At 40.8% G+C, this 12,072-nt stretch overlaps 1 protein-coding gene across 1 annotated transcript in view; it reads left to right on the plus strand.

Annotated features, from left to right (window-relative positions):
• Positions 1-926: 926 nt before the first annotated feature.
• The window catches only part of GALNT9 (polypeptide N-acetylgalactosaminyltransferase 9), a 397,797-nt gene continuing 386,651 nt past the window's right edge, over positions 927-12,072 (plus strand). Inside the window, exon 1 of the mRNA XM_068243439.1 lies at positions 927-1,626. Coding sequence (XP_068099540.1) covers positions 1,386-1,626 — 241 coding nt within the window. The 5' untranslated portion in view covers positions 927-1,385. The remainder of the gene's footprint in view (positions 1,627-12,072) is intronic.

Raw genomic sequence — 12,072 nt, forward strand, 5'->3', positions numbered from 1 at the left:
CGATTTCTTAGCTTTTCACCAAATGTCTGCAATAGCAGATTGTGTTATGGTCTAATTAAATGCAATCTCGTGTTTGTATCATTCTGAACGAGGAATATTGACCAAACATTTTCTGTGCAGAAGCCTCACCGCCAACTGCTGCAACCTTCACACTGCCAAAGTACTAGCGGTGTGTGCTTTCCAATAAACATAGCACATGATGCTTCATTTGTATTCTATTGTAGTTTTTCTACGATGCCTGACTGTACTACTGCTGATAAATATTACAATTAAACCACCTAGCTTGTACGTTTCAGTAGGCACATTACTTCCCTTCCATGCATTCCATATTATAGCTGCTGTTGGAAAAAGCCTCTAGCCACCATGATCAGTACTGTCTGCCCCAGAATACAGTTGGAGGCTATGCATAAGGTCTTGCATATTGAAGAAACATTATTTCAATTAAACAGAGCCGATCACCCCATTCATAATGTTAGGCTTCTCTCCACTGTTGCTCTTATACGCTTTTTCTAAAGTAAGGCAGAGGATGCCTGATGTTATTGTCGCTCACAGAACCAGTATAACCGCGAGAGAAACACATGCTTGCAGAGAAGGTTTAATGATGGGTATAGTCTATGAATGTTGATGAGTATTTCGTTCCCTACGTCACTTTGCACAGGCGCTCTGCGTTTAGACACATACACAGAGATACATGCATATATGGATTCATACATACAGACATTTGTGTGCAGCATACACACACTGGGATATTAATTCATGCAAACAGGCTACCAACTATATAACCTTAATTAGATTTACATGATCTGTGGTAATGTAATGATAAACACATTCACATTTCTCAGCATTGTATAAGCTATTGCATTCAGCATTTGCTATCTAGAAAGCCCAGGCTTAGCTGCTTACAGGCTGTCTCCACATCAAAGGGAGCGAATCGGGGGGAGGTGGTGCTGAAAGACAGCTCCCTCTCTATTTCAGAACAGCAGAGCACTAGAGAGCTATGGGAGGGACGTGGTGCTGAAAGGACAGCTCCTATGCTTTGCAGAACATGTTTTTGTACTGACCCACCAAGCGAGGGGAGTGCTGCTCAGACCCACGCTTTGTGCTTCTGTTTTTTCTATGCCGGTGTCCCACCACCATCAGTGAATCCGTCTGCCTACCATGCTCCCATGTAGAGCCATGTACCCACACAGGCTACTGATGTAGAGTGTATTTTCCAGTGTGTATGGCAGCGGCGCTGAAGGGTCAGCTTCAAATGTACCAGCTCCTTTGTCTCGCTCTACGTGATATGTCACTTGATTTCTTCTTTGCCGGGCTGCTCTGCTGGGGCTTGGTGTAAATGCTTCACTTCACTTGGGATGCCCTGATGCTGGATCTCCACAGATTTCATGGCGGTGGCACGGAAAATCAAAACTTTGCTGACTGTAAATATCCTGGTGTTTGTGGGCATCATCCTGTTTTCGGTGTACTGCAGGATCCAGGACAGGTCCCAGGAGCTGGTACAGATTGTAAGAAGTTCTGACCGCAGGGTGAGGAGCAGAAACACTAAACTGGGCGCTTTGGTTGATCGGGAGTCTATCCTACAAAGACTGGACCATCTAGAGGAAGTAGTGTACAACCAGCTAAATGGTAATATGCTCTTCTTGCAACAATATATATTTCACATGCACATATTTCAGCTATTCAGACTCTTTCTAAGTTAAAATATAATGATGCTTTGGTTGTCTCATCATTATACAAGCTTAACATCTCTATAGGTGATGCACTAAATGCTTTTTAATAGTCATACTCAGATAAATGATTATTATGAGTAGTATTTGTGTTATTTTGACACATTAGGGTTTTCAGTGACTGGTATGAACTAATATGATCTCTCAGATGTGCAGTATTTTCAAGCTTGATGTCAGTGAGGGTTGAAGCCCATAGAATATCTGCATAAATGTGCCATTTAGACTGTTCCTATTACAATAATTTTATTTGCTGTGGAAATAGAGAGAATTAAATGTGTAAAAAGTGTCAACCCACTGAGCTTGTCATAAGTAAATGTCAGCTGTGACCTTTCATGCATAAGCAAAGTACGGTGTGTGTCCAGCTTGCAGGTAATTGATTACATTTGCTTCTCTATATACACAGTCACTGACCTTGGCCATGCGCCTTCCCCACTACTGGTTACATTTTTAGTTGCCTGAGATGTTTTAGAGTCTATAAAGTATGTAAATAGGCATCAGACAAATTACAGCTCTAGAAGGATTGACCAGATACCCTCCTTCACTATTACTGGGGCACAGTAACAGTTACAAAGAAAAACCTGATCAAATATTGGAGAGTATTGGAGCAGAAATATTAATTTAGTGAAGCTCAGCTTACAAGCAAAAAGGTCAGTGGGCAATCACTGCAAGCAGGGGAAAAAAGCCTCAAAAAAGAGTAAAGTGCTCTGGACTGGAGGGCTGCTAATTCACTTTTCTTCAGTAAGTGTTGCTAGATGCTTGTGGTGCTAGTTTTTGGTTATGTGTCAAAGAAGATATCTGGCTCCATTCATTGTTTTCCTCAAATATATATCTCATTTCTTAAAAAGTCAAATAAAAAAAATAAAAGTCTTACATGCACTAAAGATTTTAAAGAGAATATCAATTTCATTGTGAGTGATAGTGGCTTTTACAAGGTATGCTTGCTTCACAGGTCATTGATCCATTGATGGTGTGCTGTATTATGTGGTGTGCTGTATTATTTAGTATTGCAACATGAAGGTGCACATCAATGATACAATCTTGATTGTACAATCTTACCAAATTATGCAGTAGAAGGATAAACTGGGTGAATATTCTTCGGATGGATACTTTAGATAGTCCCTCATATTACATAGATGTGGTAAGATTGTACAAGCAAGATTCTATTATTATTTGGCATCTTTGAGCCTGGTACACACTTTCAATTCTGATTGGCCAATTATTGACCTATTTTACCACTTACTACTTGTAGCATGAGGGTTTACCTACACAATCTTATGATAGTATCCAATGTCTGTTGAACCTCACCCTACATGAAGGTGGTAACATTGGTCAGTGATTGGCTAATCAAAATTGAAAGTGTGTACTAGGATTTAGTGTGCCCAAGTTTCTGTAGACCAGAGTTGCTCGTAAACTATGCCAGCGCGAATCTACGCATCGTAGTACGTATTTCGTATGCGAAGTTTACAAACTACAAGTACGCATTTCCGCGTGGTCGTAGTCCCGCCATGCGAAGCTTTGCCCGCTACGCGTAGTTGACGTATGTATTGCGAAGTCAAGTACGCGTGCGGTAACTGAATCTATATGGATCATTGTGCATGCGCAGAAATATTATTGCCCTTTTGTATGCATACAATTCCGCATTGGAAGGTGGAATGTACGCTTATTTTAGTTTATATATGCACATAGGTAGCAGATTATTGCAGAGATTTTTCCGCATAAGCGGTCGCATCAACTACGCTTCACACTACGCGAAGCTCGCGTATTTTAACGCGTAGTCTACGTAATGCAAACGTAGCAAAGTTTCTGATTTCGTAGTTGTAGATTGAGAAGCGTATTTGCGTAATAATACGCGTAGTTCCAGCATAGCGAAGTTGGCTGACTACGAACATCCCTGCTGTAGACTACAAACTATTTTCCTCAAAACAATTCCTTAAAAATAATCTGGAACTCAAAACACCTAATTGATTCGTTCACATGAAAACTCCTCAAAGGACAACTGAAGTGAGAAGAATATGGAGACTGCCATATGTATTTCCTTCTAAACAATACCAGTTGCCTGGCAGCCTTGCTGATCTATTTGGCTGCGGTAGCATCTGAATGAATCCAGAAAAAAGCATGCAGCTAATCTTGCCAGATCTGAGGGTCAACAGGATAGCCAGGCAATTGGCATTGCTTAAAAATAAATAAATATATCAGCCTCCATATCCCTCTCGCTTCAGTTGTCCTTTAAAGGGAACCTAAAGTGAAGTGAAAAAAAAAGAGTTGCCCTTCCACCAGCCCCCTGCAGCCGACCTGTGACCATTCCATCCTTGAATGATCCTCCAGTCCACAGTAGCTTAGTTTCATTTTCGGCGACTGAGCCTGACACCCACCACTGCGCTTATCCGGCCCTTATCCGGCCCTAGCCGCACACATTCTGGTTCATGCACCCGATGCCGGGAGTGTCCTGCACAGGCGCAGTAGAGATTTTATTGTACAGCGCCTGAGCAGAACGCTCCCGGCGACGGCAGCACGAATGAGGATGTTCATGGCCAGGTCTGCACAGGCGCAATGGCCAGTGACTGGCTCTGTCATCGAAATCAAAACTAAGCTACTATGGGGGACCGGAGGATCGTTCCAGGATGGCATGGGTACAGGTCGGCTGCAGGGGGCTGGTAGAAGCCCCAGGTAAGTAAAACTATTTTTCTTCACTTCACTTTAGGTTTTCCAAGAACCTAACATGAATTAGGTGAATTAAAATTATATAAATATATTTCAAAGACTTAGTGTAGTCATTTTCCGATGGAAGTTGATATAATTTACTAAATACCATATGTATAACGTTAGAATTTTTAAAGTTGTGCCAGCTTGAAATCACTGTCAAGTCTATACAGGAATTCTTGGTCATTATTTTCCCCTTAAGCCAGCTAAGTTTGTGACTTGAGCACCTATGGTATTTTCTTCATTAGCAGAACATAGTTACATAGTTATTTTGGTTGAAAAAAGACATACGTCCATCGAGTTCAACCAGAACATTTTTACCATTTAATAAACCACCTGTTGAGCCATTGGATCAAACCCATGATATACAAAGCTGTCCTCCAAAATATAATTTATACATATGTGTCCACTTTTTGTACAACTGTGAGAAGTCTCAAAAGTTACAATTTTTGCACTGACTTTTTCCTATTTGTACACTGACTGGGTGAAGCAAAACTTTTCATAATCTTGTGAAACGTTCTAAACAGAAAAAAACATGTTTTATTCAAGTCCACATAAAGTTGATAATTTAATGACATTCCAATATTGTGTACATGAGATAATAATGTTTTGGGGTCAACCATAAACCTCATCAGTAAAAAATCTCTCCATCTTAATCCCCAGCTACACATTTAAAGCATAGATCTTAATCATGGATCTTGATCATGGCTTTGGAGGTTAACTAATGGACCACATTAGTGCACAAGAACACAAGACCAGTAGGCTTGTGACTACACTTGTTGCAAAAAGGAGGGATGTGAAAGTGAGTTTGAGTGTAGTGTGTGTTTACATGTTTGAGCGTGTGCATGCATGTGTGTGTTAATGAGTGTGTGTGTGTGTTTGTGTAGTGTGTGTGAGAGAGCTTGTGTGTGTGCTTTGTGATTGTGTGTGTTCAACTGTGTGTAGTGTCTTGTCTGGGATTTTGTGTGTCTGTGTGATATATGTGTGTGTGTGTGTGTGTGTCTATGTAGTATGCGTGTGCATGTCTCTCTCTCTCTTTGTGTAGTGTGTGTATTATATGAGTATGTGTGTTTAAGTGTACTGTGCATGCTGTGATGGAGTGTTTGTGTGTCTTGTAGTATGTGTGTGTGTTTCTCTTTCTCTGTATTTTATGAGTAGTATGTGTGTGGAGTGTATGTGTTTTATGTGTAGAGTGTGTGTGTGTGTATGTGTGTAGTATGTGTAAAGGGAAAGGAGGGCTAGGCAGGAATACCTTAGATTGGTATCTCTGAAATATGCAAAGAAAAAAAAAAGCCAATGGTTAAGCCAAGCTACCCATATCTATAAACAAAATATTAGTACTGAGTGGACTTAGCCTTTGCAATCATTGCTAAGTAGCCCTCACAGTTCTTGAGACAATATGGAAATGACATGCTTCCCAAGAAGTGGATAGAGCGTTGCCTTTTTTCAATTAGTAAATTGAAGAAATAAATTGGCTCAGAAGAAATATCCATTGATATGTCCTAACTGGTTGACCGCTCTATGACACTGGAATCAGCTATGCAAAAGCACTGGTAATTAATCCACTCAAGGTGTTAACCATTGCGCACCACTGTAATACAGATATACAAATGTAAAATATTCTCTTATATATTTCTTTAATTTTATTTGACAAAAAAGTTACTGTTATATATACCATATATTCCGGCGTATAAGATGACTGGACATATAAGACAGCCCCCCAACTTTTCCAGTTAAAATATAGAGTTTGGGATATACTCGCCATATAAGACTACCCTTCTTCAAACGCACACCAAATAAAAATTAAAAAAAATCTTATACTGGTGCTATGTATGAACAGATGCTGGTGCTATGTATGAACAGATACTGGTGCTGTACTGTATGTGGTACCCAGTATATAAAAGAATATAGGCAATTGACTGCTTGGATTGGTCAACTCTCCCTTCCCCTAAGTGGATTGGTCAGCTCTCCTTGTCTACCCGTTTATCAGAGCGGTATGGAAGAATAGAGTGCGCTGTGTCCATAAAACATGCCTCTTTCAGCCTTCTGGCCCACCCTTGTATCCTATTTACCTCCTTCCTTGCCTCTCAGATCTCGCACATGTGCACCTGTCCCTCTTCACTACAGTCCTCAGCAGCGAGATCTGAGAGTCGGTAACAGGATAGGGCATATCACTCGGCATCAATGACACCCGGCGTATAAGATGATTCCTGACATTTCAGATGATTTTTAAGGGTTAAAAAGTAGTCTTATGCACCAGAATATACAGTATATGTGCAGTGAAGGTGCACGCACACATTAGTTGGAGTCCTGAGTAGATCAATGATTGCATTGTTTATATATTTCTTCTATATATTATTTTTTAATTACCATATTCTCAGGGTATTTGGCAATACCAATCGGGCAGAACCATGGTGTAGTGGGTAGCACTCTCACCTTGCAGCGCTAGGGTCCCCGGTTTCCCAGAGAAGGATTAACATGTAATGGGGCTGATCCTGCTCTGCAGTTTCCTCCCTCATTCCAAAACATACAGATAGGTTAACTGGCTCTCCCCAAAAAAATTGGCCTTAGTCTGCAACAGGAATTTAACACTAAGACTGACTATGGTAGGGATTCGATTGTGAGCCATGCTAGTGGCATTACCACTGGCATAACAATAGAGCCTGCAGCCCCTGCTCCCCCTGGGGCCTGCTTGGGGCCGTTTTGGGGGGGCTGGAGGGGACGCAGCATGAGGGGAAAGCCATGGCCACAGTCGGCGGGGAGGGGGGATGTTCCCCCCCTCCCTCACCTCGGGGCTCTCCCCTCTGCGCTCCCCTCCAGCTTAAATGAGGGTCCGGGCAGCAGCGGGCAGCGGCTGATACATACCTTCCATGCGCTCCAGCGTGCGTTCCTCTCGCTAGTCTCTGACGCGACTTCCTGTTTAAACACGCGTCAAAACGGCCCCAAGCGGGCCCCGGGGGGGCCTCCGAATTTCTGCAGGGGGGCCCGGTGGGGCCTAGTTACGGCCCTGGGCATTACTATTTACAATAGAGATGATCACACTTTTTTGACTTGCAGGCTACTTCACAAATTACTAATTGAAAATGATCTACCAGGTGGAAACTACCTACAGATGCTGCCACAACTGCAGCACATGCACATCACTCAGGCGGGCAATATAGGATCTACCCGGAAGTCTTTTGAGATTTACCGGTAGATCACCATCTACCCAATGGGCATCCCTGGTTTACACTATATAAATGCAATGTGGAAGATGTCAGCTCTATATAAATATTAAATAATAATACCTATTACACTCCCCAACCATTCTAACAACTATAATTTACTAATAATAATACATAATGAATAAAACCAGTTATGAATAAAATGCCAGCTGACAAAGAAAAACACTGTACTTTTGGGAACGCATAATTTCTAAATAAATAATAATACCTATGCACAAATGCAAATATGATAACCATATGGCATACAAAAAGTATGAAAACATGTTTTTATTGAATATTATGTCAGGGTTTTATACCACTTTAATTGTAAAAATATAATAATTATTATTTAGCTTTTGATTGATCAGTGAAGCCAGCTATTACAGTGAACACCAAATAGGAAGAATGAGGGTGGGAAATTGGTGGAGTCAAGCCTTAAAAGTAAAAATTTGCATGTTACTTATCGATATCTTTAGAACTTGTGGAACTGCTGATCATTCTGATATGATTTTAAGAGGAGCAATCACAGAATGCAGCATTTTCCAAAGAAATCAGAATACTGCAGAAATTTTAGAGCAATCACAAGACTTGGATACTAGCGGGTTTTTTGAAGTCTTGTGATTGGCCTAAAACTAGGCATTCTCTGATTGGTCCAATACTATTGAGTATTTTTGAATTCTGAGTTTTGTGATTGGCCTAAATTTTAGGCCAATCACAAGACTCAGAAATACTCTGTATTATCCAAGTCTTGGCATTGGTCTCAAATTTCTGTGGTAGTCCGATTTCTGCAGTAATCCTTTCCATTGGTTCAATACTTCCAACCCGGAAGTATTTGGCCTATCAAAAAATTTGGAATTGTATCAGGGATGGCAGCATAATAGCAGACATCTGCAAAATATAGCGGATTCCATGAAAACAACCTTTTCTTTTTTTTTTTTTTTTTAGAAATTAGGCAACTTTTTTAACACAAATGATGAATCGGCATTTGCGGAAATTGGAATTTTGTTAGAATTGGAAATTGGCCCTTCAACCATACCTACACATAATCAAATTCCCTGCATGTCAAAAAACCTGTATGAGAGAAGAAGCAAAACTTAGCATCAGCAAAATAGATCAAAAGCCCACCATGCAAGGTTGGGTGAGCTAAATACAACATCATGTTACTAATCAATGAGCTGTAAGCTTCTATCAAAATAAATAACCAGCAAGTGACAAGTAGGAGTAGCTATGGGAGTAGGCTTGCTGCAGTGAATCCTCATTGTTGTGAAGCTCACCAGAATTCAGAGAAAAGCTTGTGAACATTTAGAGAGTTTTACTGCAAATAGCCTAAAATGTAATCTGATCATAATCACAATAATAATCAAAACATTCTTATTTGTTGCCATGCTTTTTTTGTTGAATTTCATTTCATAAAATTCATAGAATTTCACACTATGGAAATGTAGGGCTGGATTCAATTGTATGTGTAAAAAATAACTTGCTTCATGCGAGTACCCTAGTGCTATACATGCACACAGTTTACCAGCTAATTTAATTGTTAATTCAATGCTTGTGATGCCTGTATGAATTCTAACTTATACAGTGCATTAAAATAATTGCAGTGGCATACCTAGGGTATTTGACACCCAGTAATGATTTTTTCAGACCCCCCCCCATTTTCTTCATAGGGAGGTTTGAGGGAGTGGCGTGCTTGTGGTACTCACCATGTGAAATCCCCTTTGGTCTAGTAGTACCCCCAATATGACTTCCCCGGTGTACCGGTGACACCCCTGTAGCTTGCCTGCTGGTCTAGTGGTATCCCACGGGGACTGGACTGACATCATTCCTCCAACCCTCTTCATGGGCCTCCTTCCTGTGTCCCCCTGAAGAGTAGGGCACAGCTGGGTAGCTTGTAAGTGAATTTCACCCAATCCTGATGCGTCCATGCTTCCTGGCAGCCAGCCTCTCTCTGCCCGGCAGATCTCTACATGTAATGAGGGACAAAGGGCTTGGGTGCATCGGAATCAGGTGAGATTCCCTCACAAGCAGCACCATTGCACTCTACTCTGCAGTGCCCTCTGCCCCACCAGCTGGAGCCTCAAATGGCTTCTGCACAGGTGTCAACTCTTCCAAGCTGACACCTGGTGTGGCCCACCCAGCCCCCCCACACCCCACTTAGTGTGCCAATCAATCTGGGCATTAAGAAGCATCTCTTAGCTGAATTGGTTGGTAATGTTTTTAGCTTTTGCTTAGCTGTCTTCAGCTCTACACACTTAATACCTACTGCTTTACTATTTCTATGTCCCCTTGTGCTATATAAATCATCCACACTTTCCTAAGGAGTAAGCATTGGGTTGTTAAGCCAGTAGGACAATAGTTTGAATCTTTTGCATTTCCCTAGTACCTCTTTCGGGCAGTTTGCAACTCTTTCTTTTTTCTCTTTCAGTTTCTACACTGTACCAGCCCACATAGCTACATACATAGTAAGTTTGGTGGAAAAAAGACATCTAGCCATCAATAATAATAATAATACATAAGCAAACATTGGGTACCTTTCTGCCCTGCACCCCCACATTGTACTTGGAGAGTTCTCTGTAAGAGTGGAGCAGAAAACTTTTACTCTCCATTGGAAAGTGCCATTGTCCATGTTAAGGAAAATTGGCTTCTCCTCTCACCCCAGTGCCCAGGAGAGGTGGGGATAACTTCCCGAACATCGGAAGGAATAATTCTGGGAGTGTGTTTGGTGGAAGAGTGCTTCCAGATATCCACAGTTCCTCAGGGGTTTGGAATTGGTGTAGGAACATATTAATACCCCACATCCATTCTTGCTAATGAAACAAACACCCTACAGCACATAAATCCTTTTGTTTATTGTTTTTTCTTTAATGCACCCTGCCATAACCATTGTCTAACTACTTGTCTTAATCATTTGGGCACTTCTAGTTTTTAATACCGTTTCTAGAATGCAGATTACACCATTTAAGCTATGGATTTTATTAGACTTTATTGATGTAAGCTAGTGTTTACATATTTTCCACAGTTATAAAATAGGTTGCATTGACTTTCAGATGCTTGGAGGGCACAAATTATTGAAGATCAAATGTACCGTAATCTACACCAAGGAATTCTTCTTTATTTTCTCCCTTCAAAGCAGCACAGGCGCAGTCCCCAAAGACAAACAGTAGGGGCAGTGATAGTTGTTTTGGGTGACTATGCACCTTGTTCAAGCCAAATCCAATAATAGCATCTCTTAAAATATATATATTTATATTCATCCCAGTCTTCATGATGTCAGTAGACCCAGTTGATAGCTGAATAACTCCTTCAGACAGAGAAGAAAAAAAGCAGCACAGATTATTTATTTGTGTTCCTGGCACTGTACATACACGTCTCATCATGTCACTTAAGTTGCAAGTGAACCTGAACGAAGTAAAATTATTTAAAATAAACACATGATGTACCTGCAAATTACTACTTCAACCTTACCTTGCTGTCAGTTCCTCTCAGAAGCTCATCATTTTCTTCTTACAAAGATTCCTTCCAGTTCTGGCATGATTTTGTCAGAATGCCACAGGCACATTAGAATTATAATTCCTAAATTCTAACCAAATTTAAGAAAGTACTGTGTGCAATACTCTTTTAGTGTACTCTTACAGTAGTTTCTCATGTATTTATGTTCCCCCAAAAATCCATGTATCCCCTTTTGACGTTACATGTATATAGGTGTGTGTTTTTACAGCTTTTCACTATACAGGATTCGGGTGTGATGAGGGCAGAATAGCTGAAAGCTTACTCTTATATTTTTTTTTTAAGTTAGCCAATAAATGGTATACGCTGATTCATCTTGCTTTTACTGATGGCTAACAGGGTACAGTACTCTACTGCTAGTAGTTTCTCAAAGGATTATCTTTGAAAAATACAACTTCTGCTCATCAGATTCATGAGTGAACTAATTACACTGTAAAACTTAATCAGAACACATTCTTCCTCTTATGTGTGCCAGGGATATTGCTGTGCAGAAGAGAACTTACAATAATGAGTGAGTTTAGTGGGAATTGTTGAAAGCTGATGAGTGTAATAAAGAAATCTATTGTAAACTAGCAATGTCTTTCACTAGGGCTTCTGTCTGGCCACTTCAGGTTCTGTCTCACTGTCGCACCAACAAAAAAGTCACATATATAAACCATTATTATTCAATAGTCACAAATATAGATTATGCATGGAGGGGACAAAGGGAATACAATCGAGGGAGGTCTTTGCTGACCCCCCCCCCCCCCCACTTACAAGTCAGTAGTGTGGTTTACCCATTCCCACTGATAGTCCCTCACAGATATGCGGTCTCCACTTATGTGCATAATTCTAGGTTGTAGAGCGATGTTCAGGGGGTGGGGATATATATCTATATACCTATGGCTCGTACACCAATGAGAATAGGAGGATCCAGTACACTGTATGCAGGTAGT

The sequence above is a fragment of the Hyperolius riggenbachi genome, chromosome 1 (assembly GCF_040937935.1).
Source record: "Hyperolius riggenbachi isolate aHypRig1 chromosome 1, aHypRig1.pri, whole genome shotgun sequence".
In the NCBI taxonomy this organism is placed as follows: Eukaryota; Metazoa; Chordata; class Amphibia; order Anura; family Hyperoliidae; genus Hyperolius; species Hyperolius riggenbachi.